The sequence below is a fragment of the Eptesicus fuscus genome, chromosome 19 (assembly GCF_027574615.1).
Source record: "Eptesicus fuscus isolate TK198812 chromosome 19, DD_ASM_mEF_20220401, whole genome shotgun sequence".
Classification (NCBI taxonomy): Eukaryota; Metazoa; Chordata; class Mammalia; order Chiroptera; family Vespertilionidae; genus Eptesicus; species Eptesicus fuscus.
Window position 1 is genome coordinate 10950865 of NC_072491.1, and position 16451 is coordinate 10967315.

Sequence of the window (16451 nt, forward strand, 5' to 3'; positions counted from 1 at the left end):
AAACCTGTAAAGAATTTTAGTGAGTTTATTTGAGCCAAAATGTCGACATATGCCGGGAAGCAGAATCTCAATGAATTGAGATAATGCTCCGAGGAAATGGTGGGTTACATCTGTATTTATACATTGCTATTAAAGGAGGGACATAGGTTGGCTACATGAAATTCATTGGTGACGGATTAAGGAGGTGGGTTAAAGTCAAAGGGTGGGAAACCCCTGGGATTGGATAAAAAGTAAAATGATGGACACATACCTAGGTGGGTACAGGAACAATTAACATGATAATGAAGGAATTTGAAGTATCTGTCCTGGCGCCCACCACATTTGGTTGTGCCCCAGGGGCTCCAGCAAAAGAAGGAAGTTACAAGTTACCCAGACATCTCACAGATATGTTATCTTAGAGGCAAAAAGGCAAATGGGCTCAGTAAGGAAGATCTAAGTTGACCTTTGTCAGGGAAGATATTGGCCTAGGACATGACTACCCACTATTACCTGTTTGTAGTTAAATATTTAATTTTCAAACCATCCTTTGTGGTTATTTCAGGTCTCTGAGTTTGCAAGACTGCCACGCAGGCCTCCCCTGAGCTTGTCAGGTTAGCATGTGGCTCCTTTCCTTCACATTAGCAACGGCATCCCCCTCATGTCTCTGAAAACAAAACATAAACATAGACTTATAAATCTAATTTCATAAACATAAATAAAATTTGGAGCCTTTTAGAATTAAAGAAGATCCCGATAACATCTAAGTTTGGGGCCTTGTAAATTTCAGTCTATAGAAAGCTTAGCAGTAATTTTTTAAAGTATGTTTTTAAATTTTATTTTATTGACCTTATAGTGAGAGAGGAAGGGAGAGAGAAACACGTATCAATTGCTTCCGCCAAGCACCCAACCAGGAATCAAACTGCCAACCTTTTGGTGTATGGGAGACGCAGTCAACTGAACCACACCAGCCAGGGCAGTCATTTATTTTATTTACAAAGCTCCCACCATTAATCACAACATGCATTAAACAGCACTTGCCAAGTAGGTCAAACGACTCTTTCATACATTTTTGGCATTCAAGGTCTTACGAGTCTTTGAGAAAGCCTGTATTTCATTTAGCTCACTTAAGACACTTTTTACATGCTAATTATCATCGAATGGAATTAAAAAAAAAAACTAATGTAATCCCAAAGCATCACCTTTGTAATTAAAATCTGAAAAGGTAATTCATTTCCTCCTACCCTTCAGCACAGCTTATAAAAATAGAATTTTTTTTACAACTCCTGTGTGGTCCTGTACAAAAAGCTTCAAGTGCAACCGGGAAGCTACTTGTACGGTGTAAACACCATTCGAATGCGATTCTCTTGTTTCTAATTAAAGCTATAAATTAGTAGGAACGCAGTGCCGCCCACGAGCTTTTCAGCTCGGGGAGTAACAACAGCCAGAGCGAGAATGAATGAAATGAGCAGAACGCCGCGAGGAGCGCCCGAGCCCGCGGAGCGCTGGCCCCGGGGGAGAAACACCCGTTTTGTGAATTAAGCCCAGGCCCGGGTCCGAGTGCCCGGCCTCAGACTCCGCGGAGCCCCTTTGGGAGCAGCGAGCCCGCCGGTGACTCAGGGGAAACATCCATTTCCCTGACGGCACCACTCCCCGAATGAGAATGAAGAAAACCTAAGGGAGACTTTGACCTAGACCCGGCGACCCAGCTGCGCACTCTGCACCCTCCTCCCCTCTCCCTCCACCCCGCACCCCCACCCACCCCGCCCCGCTTCCCCGGGCGCCCCGCCCCCTGGCCTGTCACAGCGCCACGTCTCCCAGCGCCGAGCCACCAGCCACCCGCGAAAGGCTTCCTCCTGTTAACCCCTCCTGGGCCCCCGTCCGTCACCGGTCCCCAAGCCCGACTCCTCCGCCAGCCCCGAAAGAGTCGCCGCCAACAGCCACAGGCGCGCCCTCGCCCAACGGCTCCCGCCCCGCCCCGCCCCGCCCGCGCCTACGTCACACCGCCCCGCCCACCGCCGCCCACGTGACCCGCGCCCCTCGCCCGCCGCCCCGGCGCGCGGCTGGATCGCGGCCGAAGCCGCCATTGTTCCGCCGAGGGAGGTCAGCCCGGCCTGGCACTGGCGCCCGGACGCCGCTTAGCGGCCGCCACTGGAGACACTCCCTCCGCCGCCCCCTCCTCCCCGGCGGTGGCGGAGCGAGGCTGACGAGGGGGGGGAGAGTGGGGAGCCCCCCTCACCTCCCGGTGGCGTCAACGGCCGATCCCCGGCTCCGGCGCGAGGGGCGGCTGCGATGCGCTCGGCCTGAGGCCGTCGTCGGCCCGGCCCTTTGCTCGCTTCCCTTGACTCTCCCATCGGCGTCGTGCGCCCCGGCGTCATCCCTCGAGTCCCTCTGACGGGAGGGAAGATGGCTGCACGGAGCTGGCAGGACGAGCTGGCCCGACAGGCCGAGGAGGGCTCGGCTCGGCTGCGGGAAATGCTCTCGGTCGGCCTCGGCTTCCTGCGCACCGAGCTGGGCCTCGACCTGGGGCTGGAGCCGAAGCGGTACCCGGGCTGGGTGATCCTGGTGGGCACGGGCGCGCTCGGGCTGCTGCTGCTCTGCCTGCTGGGCTACGGCTGGGCCGCGGCGTGCGCCGGCGCCCGCAAGAAGCGGAGGAGCCCGCCCCGCCGGCGGGAGGAGGCGGCCGCGCCGGCCTCGGCCCCCGACGACCTGGCCTTGCTGAAGAGTCTCCGGAGCGACGAGCCGAAGAAGAAGAACCGCAAGAAATTGCCCGAGAAGCCCAAAGTAAGTAGGCAGGAGCGGCGGGAGAGGAGGGCGAGCGGGGGACCCCCCCCCCCCCACCCCGCTCCAAGCCGGGACTGGGAAAGGGAAAGAGGTGGGTCGGTCGCGAGCCGGGACGCGGGTCTCCCAGGAGGGGCGGTCGGTGGACACGTTCCTTGGGGGGGAAATGGGGGAAACTCGGGAGGTGTCGGACGGGTGGGTGAGACAGTCCCGGGGAAGGAAGTTAGACGGCCCGGGGTGTGTGCAAGTACAAGAGCCCGGCGGTCACGCCGTTTCGGGAACCTGGGGGCCTGCGGGTCGGCTGCGTGCGCGCTGGGACCCTAAGGTGGCGGCGGTGGGAAGTTAGGGGAAAGACGGCGCCTTGGGAGACGGTGTCTCTAGTTCAGGTCACGTTGAGACAAGCAGCCGCGGAAGGAAATACGGTGACCTATAAAAAACGACGGGGCTTGCGAGGACGAAAGGTGCCCGGGTCTAGGCGCTTCCATTTTAGTGGGAACTGGTCAAGGGAAATGGTTGCCCAACGCCGACTCCTGTCTGTGACTGTGGCCGGTGGAGGCCGGGGCAGGAGCGAGGCGAGAGAGGGAGCCGGTGGTCCGAGGCACTCTCGGGGACTGTGGCCCTAGGAGACGGCGGAGGCAAGTTCGGCAAAGTGGCGTGGGGAGGGTTGGGAATAAAGAGTCGACGGGGGATGACGGGGCAGAATGGTGCCGGCTGACAGGTCTCCAGGCTCCGGTGGACCGGGCCACGTGCAGAGAGGCGGAGAGCATCACCTCCGTCTGCATCGTGCCCCGGGTTTTATTTCTGCACTCGTTATTGCCATTTCCCCGTGGTGGTTCTTCTTCCATGAAATGTTGCATAGGTTTACGTATTTTAAAAATACTTGGCGGTTGAGCAATAGAGTCTGAAGGGGTTGTGCAGAACTGGAACCCGCTCCTAGCCTGTTTTTGTATCCACTTGGATTAAGCTCTTCGCCTTTTCAATGCAATAAAGTAAATGTAGCCGAGGCCCTCCCATGTGAAATTCACTCTGGTGTTTGGTGGGCATTAGGGGCTATACATCGATGGTTTTAGAGTCAATCGTGGAGACTAATGTAGGAGACAGATTCGTAATTCCAATATTGCATAAACGGATGGGTGCTGTGTAAGTGTGAGCAGTGTTAATGAGGTTTGGAGGGTGGAAGACTAATTCCATGGGAAGAATTTAGGAAAGTTATTCGAGGAAGTGGGATTTGAATTCAAACTAAAGTAATGATAGTACAAAGAATAAGCTGCATTAGAGACTTGACAGGTCACAGGGCATTATTAGGCTTAGATAAATATTAACATTCTGCGTGCTGATTAAGAGAATGCCAGATACATGCAAAACCTAGAAAGGGGTACAACTTTGTCAGTAGGAATACTAAGTAAGTAATAGAAAAGAATATTTGGAGCATATGTAGCTATATTTAAATTTGTAGAGAACATCAAGGATTACCAGAAAGTAAGGTTATGGTGGAAATAGAGAACCTGGCCCCAAGTTGAAGAAAGATGATCTTGAGAAAAAAACAACCCACATGTACTAATAAGCCTCATCCCCGTGTGGATGAAGCGGGTTGTGAAATTTTCAAAGCCCTGTTGGGACGCCTAACATTGCAGATAGACTAGCCTGCAGTGGAGAGACAGGTGCTCCCAGAGCCCATCTGAAGAGCATGGTGACACTCAGATGACTCATCTGAAGAACACAGACTCCTGTGGAAAAGGCTCATCAGACCCAGGGCTTATCCCTTCTCCTTTTCATTGAAATGAAGGAAGGGGAAATGAGGAAACGAATCTCTTAGCGTTGGGAAGTGGAGAATGGGAAGAAAAAACAAATGGTTGAATGTTAATTGGGTGAAAAAATATCTTTGCCTATCTAATGGTAAAAATGTGTGTTGGAGTTTGTAAACATTTACAAACTTGTGGCTTTCAAACTTTTTTGACTGCACCCTACAATAAGAAATATATTTACATTACAGTACCCTCCCATACACATATCTAACTATTCTGTTTGTTTTTCTTTAATGATATTTGTGATCCACTAAATTGGTTTTACATGTGAGTATGAGACATGACCCACAGTTAGCAAACACTGCTTTATAGGGCTAAGAAGTAGAAATTGCTGTTTTTTTAAGTACTCATACACTTTGGAAAAAAGCAGGATACTGTTTGCAAATTCCTGTGAAAAGGAATACAGTATTGATATTTCGCTGTGAAGGGGATACAAAAGTAAAAGCTCAGTTTCTCCCTAGGGAGCTTTTTACTCCAGTTGTGAAAAAGATAGGCTCAGAAAAATTAACAATGCAACCCTATTGTGGGCCCAGGTGGCAATGGAAGACAGAGTCACAGAATTTGACTTTGAAAGTGGGTAGGAGCAGATTAGTGGGAGAGGCTGAAGAATCAGCAAAGGCCCAACTCTGTCAGCCTGGCAGAGATGGGCAACTCTAAACTTGAGTAAGGCATTTAACCTTGCTCTGTTGAGCTTATCTTGTTTATAAATTCAAGGTCTTAGTTAAGTTAAAACTGCAGGATTCCTCAAAGTGTTAACCCCTGACTACTTGTAGTAGAGTCACTTTGAATGCTTGTTAACATTTGTAGACTCCTGAGCCTCTCTACAGATCTTATAAATTCAAACTTTCTGAATGGATCCAGGAAATCTGCATTTTTAACAAGCTCCCTTGGTAAATCCTTGCCTGTTAGTTTGAAAAACACTCATTGGAATAGGGCCATAAGAACTGTATAGCATAAGAGGTTTCTAAATTCACTCAGATTTAATCTTATCCATTTCTTTATTACTGTGTCATTCTGATGGGCATTTTAGGATACACTTATTCAAGTGGATTCAGTTATGTAAACCACAGTTTTATTTTCTTCCTTTCCCCCATTATTTTTAATTTTCTCTTAAATCATTCCAAATTTTGCAACACAAATTTTCAAAATTTATTTCTAATAGGTTGTTTTTATTTTTAGAGTCATAAGTGGTGTTTTGTTTTTTTTAATTCTTATATTAGGTTGGTTTTATCTTCTAATATCTTACCCTAGGTCTTTTAGGGCATGAATTGCAGTTTATTTAAAAGTGAAGGGGGAGGCTCTTTTCACTGGGCTTAGTTCTTGGTATTTTTGGAAATCATTGTTATCTTACATGCATTTTCCATGACACCTAGCTCAATGTGAGTATTAAACAAGCACTCAGTAAGAATTTGACTTAATCTGAGCAATTATTTAGATGGATGTGAGATCTCAGATAACTGGCATTTAACAATTATTCCTTTTCCTCATGCCTGGTAAACAGTCATATGAACCATCTTTTTGCCTCATCGGGCTAAAATTTTGTAAGGTCCATCTGTCTATAGCCAATAGATCATTCTAATAATATGCAGTATCTTTTATAGTTACTATTTCCTTTCCAGTTTCACTGCTACTACCCTATATTTGGGCTTTGTTACCTTTTGCTTGGACTGTCCTAACAGACCTTAACTAGTTTTCCTGCTTTCGGTTTCTGTTGCCAATCCATTGTACCCACTCATGTCAGTTAAATTTTTTAAAGCCCAACTGTAATCATGTGACTTTCATGTTCACATCTTTTCAATAGTTTCCCCATCACCTTTTGAATAAAATCCAGCCTATGTCATGGAACTCAAGCCTCTTCATGATCTGTCTCATCTCTTACCATTACCCCACAGGCATGACCATTAATTAGCTAGACTTCTGCATCTCTTTATTTATATTATTTTCTTCTATTAAAAGGTTCTTCTTTTTGTGTCTCTACCAATTTCTACCTATCCTTCAAAAAGGCCCAATTACAGTGTTACTTCTACTATAAAGCCTTTCCTAGCTCCCCAATTAGAGTTAGTCTTTTTCATGTGTTTAATTTTTATATTTCATGAAAGCTAAAACAAAAAGGCAGAGTGTTGCCTGTGGGGTGACTCAGATTTTTTTATTTTTAAAGTTCTGTGTGTGTCCACAAAACGATCAGGAAAGCACCTCAAGTATTGGGGTTAGGATTAAATTTTAGTAGGCAAATTTGCCTGTATGGAATCCACGGATAATGGGGATCAATTGTATATTAGTCAATATTTGTAACTGGACCATACCTCTCATCTTCAAACCTAATTCTAGATGTATACTTGGTATCTCCAGTTGGAAAGCTGACATTTGTCTCAAATTTTAACATCTCCAAAACAATTCATAATTTCCTGCCAAAACTCAGAATCATTCTTGATTCTTTCCATTTCCCCACATCCTCGTGTCTTCTTCTCTTCATAATTTAATCCATCAGCAAGTACCATCAATTTTACCTCCAAAATATATATTCAATCTGCTTATTTTACTGTCACTTTAGCTTACAAGTAGCTTCTGTTGACTGTCTCCAATCCTTTCTCAGAACCCTAGAAAGGAGTCTTTTTAAAAACAAATCATCTGATCTTGTCTAAAACCAACATTTCGCTAGCTTTTGCATTTTAAATCTAAACATCTTTTGTATATGGCCTAGCATCTCCTTTTCTTTCTAAGCGGATTTTGCATTAGTTTCCTCTCATTTGCTACCTCCAACTATAGTGATCTTTTTTCAGTTCTTCAAACATTTTCACAACCCAATGCTTTTACATGAGCTATGATTAACACTTGTGGAACAATCTTGTCCCACTCTTTTTATAGCCTTTACATAAGTTGATGTTGCAAAGAAGAAAGTAAAATTGGCACAGGGTTTGGCTTGCCTATCATTCCAGAGCCTATGAGATGGAAACAGTGTTCCCACTGCTTTTCACTGATTTGAGGACTTCAGACTTTATATTTGTTTAAAAGGAAAGATTGTTTCATCTTTTACCTCGGAGGCTGAAAGAACAGTGTTCACAGTTTTTCTCAGAGGAATTGCATTGAATATTTTAATAGGTTAAGATAGTTTTTAACCACTTAATTTCTCATCTTTTAGCAGTTAGTAAGTAAATTTAAATGACTCAGTGCAGTCATGGTCATGAGTAAAATGGAGGTGCTATATAAGTGACTATGATGAAAAGTTTCCTGAAGGGATTAGTTAAATGAAGTGTTTGCAGATGTAAGCTTTGTAAGCTGCCAGTAAAAGAGATGGGAAACTTCCATTGGACCTGCAAGACAGTTCAGTTGGCAAGGCTTTCATAGAACGGTGAGGTTGACCACAGGAAATCAGAAAAAGTAGGCTTGGCTAGAGAGGATAGGATGAACTAAGAAAGAGCATGAAAATTGACAAGTAAGATGGTGATATTGGGAAGCAGAATTATAGTTTTATATTCCTGATATATATATTTATATTCCTGATGTGGATATGTTCTAATTCCAAACTCCTTTTTGGAGCTTCTTACCTTTCTTTGTGCACTGCCTCTCCTCCCAATTCCAACACCCTCCCATATACATATACTCAGAGATTAGAAGAGGCAGCATTAAAATGGCAAAAGAGCACAGAAGAAAGAAAATTAGAAGAAATAGTGAGGAGACCTGGTTGTGTCATTAGCTGTCTGACTTTAACTAGTTGTTTAAAATGCATCTATTTGACAGACCTGACGCAGTTACTGTCTGGTGCTTAGATTCCAGTGCAGATGCAAGAAAAAAGGGTCCTCACTCACGCTTTCTGTCTGTCTGATTGTGTTAGCCAAGATTTAAAGGGGTAACACACACACAAAGAGTTTTTACAACTCAAATTACCTTGTAAACAATTGAAGAGCTGGCTTTCCTCCAAAAGAAGACTCTAAAGCCAAAACTGGTTTGGCTCAGTGGATAGAGCGTCAGCCTTCGGACTGAACGGTCCCAGGTTCGATTCCGGTCAAGGACATGTACCTTGGTTGTAGGCACATCCCCAGTAGGGGGTGTGCAGGAGGCAGCTGATCAATGTTTCTAGCTCTATACCCCTCTCCCTTCCTCTCTGTAAAAAATCAATAAAATATATTTTTTTAAAAAGAAGAAGACTCTAAAATCCGAGGGCTTTTATTAATGTTGCTTAAGACTCAGCAGATTAAATTTGGATTCATTAGGAATTTAATCAGCTAAAAGACAGCTTTTGTTTTGTTTTTTTTTTCTGCTATAAGTCTTTGGGAAGCTTATAAATTGGGCTTTAGAATATTAATGGTCTCTTTTTCCAGTTGCATATCCTATATAATAAAAGCCTAATATGCTAAGTGTCAAGTCGTCTGGTCGTTCATTCAACCAATCAAAGCATAATATGCTAGTGATATGCTAAGGTTGCTCAACCACTCACTATGATGTGTACTGACCACTAGGGAGCAGATGCTCTGACTGGTAGGTTAGCTTGCTGCTGAGGTTCGGCCAATTGGGACTGTGCAAGACGGGCCGGACACGCCCTGGAACCCTCCCATGGTCCTTCCCTGGCTGGCCAACCTCCCGCGTCCCTCCCCAGCCCTAAGTGCACCAGTGGGGTCCCTCGGCCTGGCCTGTGCCCTCTTGTAATCCGGGACTGCTCAGGGGATGTCGGAGAGCCGGTTTTGGCCCGATCCTGCAGGCCAGGCTGAGGGACTCCACTGGTGCATGAATTCGTGCACCAGGCCTCTAGTTCCTGATAATTTTCTACAAATGCAGATAATGTCACATTATAGAAACTGAACATTCATGTTTTCTTGAGTATAGCTCTGCTATAATTAGTAATCTGATAGAAGTCTATTCTGCAGAACTGGAAATAAAGCAATTGAAACTAGTATATTGATTTTTTACTTATTTACTAACTTACTGTTTTGAATATGAGGAGAATGGGTAAGTAAAAAAAGTAGTAGTACCCAGAAAGAAGAGTTAGATACCTGGGTCCCATTCTTCAAATTCCTGAATATAAATAAGGGAGAGTGGGCTCAGAAATGCTTATTTAAAAAACAAAACAAAACTAGTGATTATGATTAGAAGCCAAAATTGGTATTCACATACTTAATTCTACTCATGAACATCTCTTAAGTGCTATCATTTTATTTTAGGAGTGTCAGGAAGGCTGAAGTAGCCTTTTAAAACTATGGCAGTGGGTTTGTAAAAGCTTCTAATCCCAGAACAGTAGCACCATTAGATTATAGATTTACAGGGGACATTAGGGATTACCTAATATAGAGGCCAACAAACTATGGTCTATGCACCAGATCTGGCCCTCCACCTGTGTTTTGGAGGGACGTAGTCATACTCATTCATTTTTGTGCCATCTATGGCTCTGTCTGGCCCCTTACTGAAAGAGTTAGGTGGCTTTAGAATAGATCAGACTTATCATTTTATAGATGTAGAAAAAGGATAATGAGTGAAATATTCTGAGACTACACCAATGATTAGTGGTCAGAGTGCAAATACAGTTCTTTTTCCTGCTTTCATTCTACTATTTTTTGTTCAAGGGACTGATACCTGGGTGAGGTCAGAAAATAGAATTTTGTTTATAACTTTATTGTTATATTATAAAACACAGTTATTGGGTTAGTAAATGGTCCATCAAGTATTAGATAACATAGTTATACAAAAAACTTTTTTTTTTTTTAATCCTGACCCAAAGACATGCTTAGAGAGAGAGAGAAACATCCATATGAGAGAGAAACATCAATCAGTTGCCTTCCATACATGCCCCAACCGGGGATCAAACCCGAGACCCAGGATGTGCCCTGTCTGGAAATCGAACCTGCGACCTTTCCGTGCACAGGACGACACTCAACCAACTGAATCACTACAGCCAGGCAGAAACCTTTTTAATTTGGGTTGGGGGAAGAATTTGATTGTAGTATATTCTTTTTTCTGAGTACAAATCTTTGGTTTGATCTACCAAGCAATTTGATAACAAGTGTCTTTTTTTTTGTTCCTTATGCAGCCAAATGGACGGACTGTTGAAGTGGCTGAGGAGGAAGTTGTCCGAACTCCTCGAAGTATAACAGCAAAGCAGCCATTAGAGACAGATAAGAAAAATGAAAAGGTAAGGTGGGATCATATAAAATTAGATGCAAGGCTCTAAATAAAGAGAGTGACATGTAAAAAAATTATGCTTTTCTTTTTCACAAAATTGCACATATTACCCACTCCCCCTTCAAGGAAAACTGAAGATCTAAATTTATCAAAGCGGATGGATAGGTAGTGAAGGTTCCGGATATGTAATATACCTCTTATTTGAAAACAAAATTGTATTACCTTTGTTAATAGTGCATTTCTGGAATAAAAAGCTTAACAAAATTTTCCTTTGGTATTGTGTTAGATTTCTGTTGTGACATAGTTTGACTTTTTTAACAAAAGAAAATGCTCTGTACTCAGGTTATTATTAAAATGTTTGGATGTGCACCCCTAAGTTTTCAAATAAGACAATCTAACAAATCCTGGGATTTTATTTATTTTCCACTTGCCAGTGTTAGGACTAACCATTTTATTTGACTTAATTTAGTTTGTGAATAGGCAAAATATACAAGAAACTGTTAACAGTGTTTCCTTCTGCTGTGGAAGAAAGATGTTCCTTTTAATCCCTTTTGGTACTCTCCCCATTTTTTATTAACCCTATACATGCATAACTCCTTCTCAGAAAAAAAAACAATTACAGATAGGTAACTGATTTCTAAGAACCAGGGTGCAGCTCCAGCTCTTAGGCATAGTGAAATGAAATAGTTGCTGCAGTTTCTTAATGCTTGCATTTTCAAAATAACTGAAGAACTGATGAAATCAATTCTCCCCCTGTAACCTAATGAAATTGGCCTACGACTAAGATAGCTGCAGGTAGGATGGCTTAATATGAAGGGTAGTTGTGGGAAAGAATTACATTTATGTCTGACTTTGTCTTTGGGAGAAAAATAAATAGTAAATGACTATATTAACAAATAAGCATTCAATTTAGGGATTGTGACTTTATACCATGAATAGTTTATATGCTTATTATGGAATTATCCTTCTCTCATTTAGTGTTTCCTTGTTTCTGGGCTTTTTCTCTACTAGCAAGCATTTTATACTTATCCCTGCTTCCATTCTCTGAATTATTCTGAAAATTTGTGATTGGACTAACGAACTATCATTTAATAACTCTGATTGACTAATCATATATAGATTGGGTGTATAAGATGTAAAACCAGTTTGAAGTTTATAATCTGAAATTTATGATAGGAAATAATTATAACATTGACATTTGTTAAGTATCTATAATGTGGCAGGCATTGTGTAAGGTGAGGTATATGTATATGTGTGAATATCTACACTAATAAAAGAAACATGCTAATTGACTGTACCTTTGTGACGCCCACCAGCCAATCAGGAGTGAGCGCCCAAAGATGTTGGGTTAATTTGCATATGCAGGCACCTAGCGCCATGGCGACAACGCAGGTGTACCGCACTGCCCCCAGCCACTCGGGGCCTCTGGGCAGTGTGGGAAGGCGGAAAGGTGGTTCCGCCAGAGTGAAGGCAGTGCCGGCAGCCAGGGTAAGGAAGGCCCATTCTTGCACAAATCTTCGTGCATCAGGCCTCTAGTATTTACATATATCTGGTAGGGACAAGTTATTGAGCATTTATTGGGTGTACTTTTAAGACTATATAGAATAGTTATACACATCGCTTATTTATCCTCACAAGAGCATTGAGGCGGCGGTATTACACCTATCTTACAAATAAGAAACCTGAGGCTTAAATTACCCTAAGCCAGTGATGGGCAACCTTTTGAGCTTGGTGTGTCAAACTTCACCAAAAAACTGAGCATAACTCGGGTAGTATGTCACTTTGAGGAAAAAAAATTATTTCGCAAATGTTTCATCCTCAGGAGCAACAAATGTTTTATCCTCAGCATGCGGCCGTGTCATCAGAAATGGCTACGCATGTCAGTGCTGACACGCGTGTCATAGGTTCGCCATCACTGCCCTAACTGACTACAAAGTCTGTGCTTTTTATTGCTCTGTATTATTTCTGATCCACAACCTGTTAGGTAGATAATAATGGCCCATTTTGTAGATAAGGGCTCTGAAGCATAGAAGAATTTTGTGGTTTCACTAATTTCATACAGTTTCTGAACTAGGATTTGAATCCCACTCATTCTGATATGAGAGCCCATGCACTTTTTAATCATTTGAGAGTACCTCCTCTCAATTGCTGTTGCTCTTTCAGTACAAAGCTTCTACTTCGGGTTTGTTGCCTATTTTCTTCATCTTTTGCATAATAAATGCTGCAACTCATGGCTAGTATTTCTGTTGATTATCTTGCATCTTGAATTTATGCTTTTTAACTTGGTTCAGTCCAAGTGAGACTTGTTTCAGGTAGTTTTTTATGCTATTGCACTGTATTTTTGTGTGTTTGAAATAAGTGATATTTTCAGACTTCTTATATTTCTTTGTAAACAAACATTATCTTAGATCTACTTATTTATCTTTTTTTAAAAAAATATATTTTATTGATTTTTTTTACAGAGAGGAAGGGAGAGGGATAGAGAGTTAGAAACATCGATGAGAGACAAACATCGATCAGCTGCCTCTTGCACACCCCATGCTGGGGATGTGCCCGCAACCAAGGTACATGCCCTTGACCGGAATCGAACCTGGGACCCTTGAGTCCGCAGGCCGACACTCTATACACTGAGCCAAACCGGTTTCGGCATACTTATTTATCTTATTATACATTATTGTATATTTGTTTATCTCTCAGAGTCACATCTTGGGCACTTTGAGGAGTACAATTTTCCCATACAGTAAATAATTGCACTCTAAGCTGTTACAGTGAACAACTTGTCCTATCAGTTGAGTAAGGTTCATAGATGAACGTTGTCTGAAAATTACATATGACAAGAGTTACAGATCTTGGCTCTGTAAAGGTCTTTATTTGGATATGAAGGTCGATGGTTCATTGATACTAGCAGAGCACACATAGGGCCATGATCCAGGCTGAATGCGTTATGCTATTAGATGCTGAAGGGGAATAAAGAGAAATGTAAGATGTACTTACCCTCAGAGAGATTACTGTCTAATTAAGGAAAAACAAGCACAATAGAGAGGTCAGGTAACAAGGCACTGAGTGTCAGGTATTCAGAGGAGTTAGATTATCCTATCTGCGTATCCAGAAGATTGACTAATTGGACTCTTAAGGATGAGGATGGTATTTCAGTAAGTACAAGGGGTAAGACCAATTTTGGCAGGAGAGAGAAACAAATGAACACAATCAGACATTATTCAGCTGAATCAAAAGAACATATTCAGACATACTCCAGGGAAAGCCCTAGATAAGTTTGACTCCTCAGGGTGGAGTGGGGATAGATAAATCTTACATGCAGATTTTGGGTGTATCAGGATGTAAAGCCTGGCACAACATGTATGAGTAACAAATCATTCTTACAGCTGTGCTTGTAAGGGTCTGAATTAAGATAAAAGTGTAAAGATTGCTAGAAGCAGAAACAGCAGAAGCAAAAACATATAAAACGTGGTCTCCATAAGGTTGTTAAGGATAATGTTGGTGGTATCTACTAAAATACTGATATCATTCATTATATGTATCAATTAGCTCTTACATTTTTATGATGGTGTACAAAATGCTTTCATCTGTCTTAACGCTGATGAACAACTTGATGGGGGGATAATTATTTTTTTATACAGCTCATTAAAAAGTTTAGTGAATTGCCCGAGATCACAAGCTAGTAAGTAATACACCTCAATCTTCCTGAGGCAGCAGTTCTAAGTGTGGTCTGTGGACTCCTGAGAAGGGGTCACAGAAAACAAAACTATTTTTATAATAATTTAGACATTATTTGCCTTATTTATTGTTTTGATATTTGCACTAATGGTGCAAAAGCAATAGTGGATGAAACTGCTGACTCAGCACAAATCAAGGCAGTGACATCAAACTACTAATAGTGGTTTTCTTTACTGCAATCCACTTATAGTAAAAATAAATAAATACCAGTTTCAGTTAAGAGTATCCTTGATGACACATTGAAATAATTATCATATCTAATAAAGAGGGAATATGCTAATTGATCCTCACACCGTCACAAAGATGGCGGTGCCCACAGCCAATAAGGAGGGAATATGCTAATTGGCTGCCACACCCTCAAATATGGTGGCTGCCTAGCTTCCCAGGGCCGGCCTGAGGTGCAGGCAAGCCTCAGATGGTGGTTGCCCAGCCGCCCAGGGCCACCCAAGCCGCAGGTAACCAGGGCCGGCTGAGGCTTGCACTGCCGGCAGTGGCAGCAGCAGAGGTTTGATGGGGCGCCGTCTAACCCCTGATCACCGGGTCGCCTCCCGCCCCTGAGGGCTCCCGGACTGTGAGAGGGGGCAGGCCGTGCTGAGGGACCCCCCGTTCAGTGCATGAATTTTTATGCACCAGGCCTCTAGTTAGTTTTATAAATCTTGACCTTTGAATACATGCTTTTTAATTATTCTAGATGATGAAATGGGAAGTATGTATAAAGTGTGCTGGGTATTGAAAAAACACTTGTACAATTAAGTTGCAAGCTGGATTAGCAGCTTCATTATGTTCACTTTTACTTGAAAGGACAACTGGCTATTTAGACTTGGATATTTGCAGACATTTTCTCAAAAATAATCAAGACAGTCCTGTCACTTCAAAGAAAACAACTGATAGTATCTGTTACAAATGATAAAATGATTTGTTGCCAAGTGAAAATCAGAAATTTGGAAAATTTATATCCACCACTATGAGCTTGACAACATACCAGTACTTAAAGAATTTCTGATGAGATCAGTTATGATATTAACAAATGTGATTTTTGAAAAATATTGTGCGTAATGGAATGTTTTAACATTTTGGGAGATGTATATACTCAGTGAACCAATATTTTCCAAATTGCCCAATGCTTGCATATTACAAAATCAAGTGTAAAAGATTCATTCAAAGTGCAAGATAGACCAATGGATATTAATGTAATAGAGTATGGAAAGTTCGTTGATGGAGTCTCAGATTCCATATTGTAACGATTTTTAAGAAATTACCAGCTGACAGATTTTGGTATAATATTTTGTTCTTTTTCAACCTAAAATCCTTCATGACTTCCTATTGCTTTTACTCCACAATCTGACCATAACCTAAAGGCCCTGCCTGTGGTTCAAATTTCTTTGTTTACCTCTTGCCCTCTTTAAGCTCTAAACACATTGGTTCTTTTTCTTTTTGCTAAACACCTTTATTTTTATATATTTTATGGTAGTAAAATTTACTTTTTAAGTGTACAATTTTAGTGTATTTGCAGAGTTGTACAGCTATCACCACAATCTCTAATTTTTTAACATTTTCCTCTTCCCAGAAAGAAATCTTGTCTCCATTTGCTATCGCTCCCCATTTTCCCTTTTTTTCTCCTTAGCCCCAGCTCCTGGCAACCGCTAATCTTTGTAATGTCAAATAATATCACAATTATCTGAAAAAAACTATTCAAATACTCCTCCATTTCCCAATTACATATTTATGTGTATGTAGCCAGTTTTTTTGTGTTGTTGTTGTTGTTGTTCTTAATTTTTCAGGTACAGTTTACATTCAATAATATTTTGTACTAGAGGCCCAGTGCATGAAATTTCGTGCACGGATAGGGTCTCTAGGCCTTCCTTCCCCAGCTGCTGGCCAGGGCCTTCCTTGGTTCCATGTCGCCCCCTGGGGGTCAGCACACATCATAGTGAGCAGTCGAACACCCAGTCTCCCGATCAAACTCCTGAGGGGACACTTTGCAAATTAGCCTTTTATATAGAGAGAGAGACTAGTGGCCCTGCACACGAATCCGTTCATGAG

At 42.3% G+C, this 16451-nt stretch overlaps 1 protein-coding gene across 4 annotated transcripts in view; it reads left to right on the top strand.

The window, feature by feature from the left end:
* The first annotated feature begins 2382 nt into the window (after positions 1–2382).
* MTDH (metadherin) overlaps positions 2383–16451 on the top strand; it is a 58431-nt gene continuing 44362 nt past the window's right edge. For all 4 annotated transcript variants that reach the window (XM_028156047.2, XM_008148519.3, XM_028156054.2 and 1 more), the window contains exons 1-2: positions 2383–2760; positions 10582–10683. In XM_028156047.2, coding sequence (XP_028011848.1) covers positions 2383–2760; positions 10582–10683 — 480 coding nt within the window. The remainder of the gene's footprint in view (positions 2761–10581; positions 10684–16451) is intronic.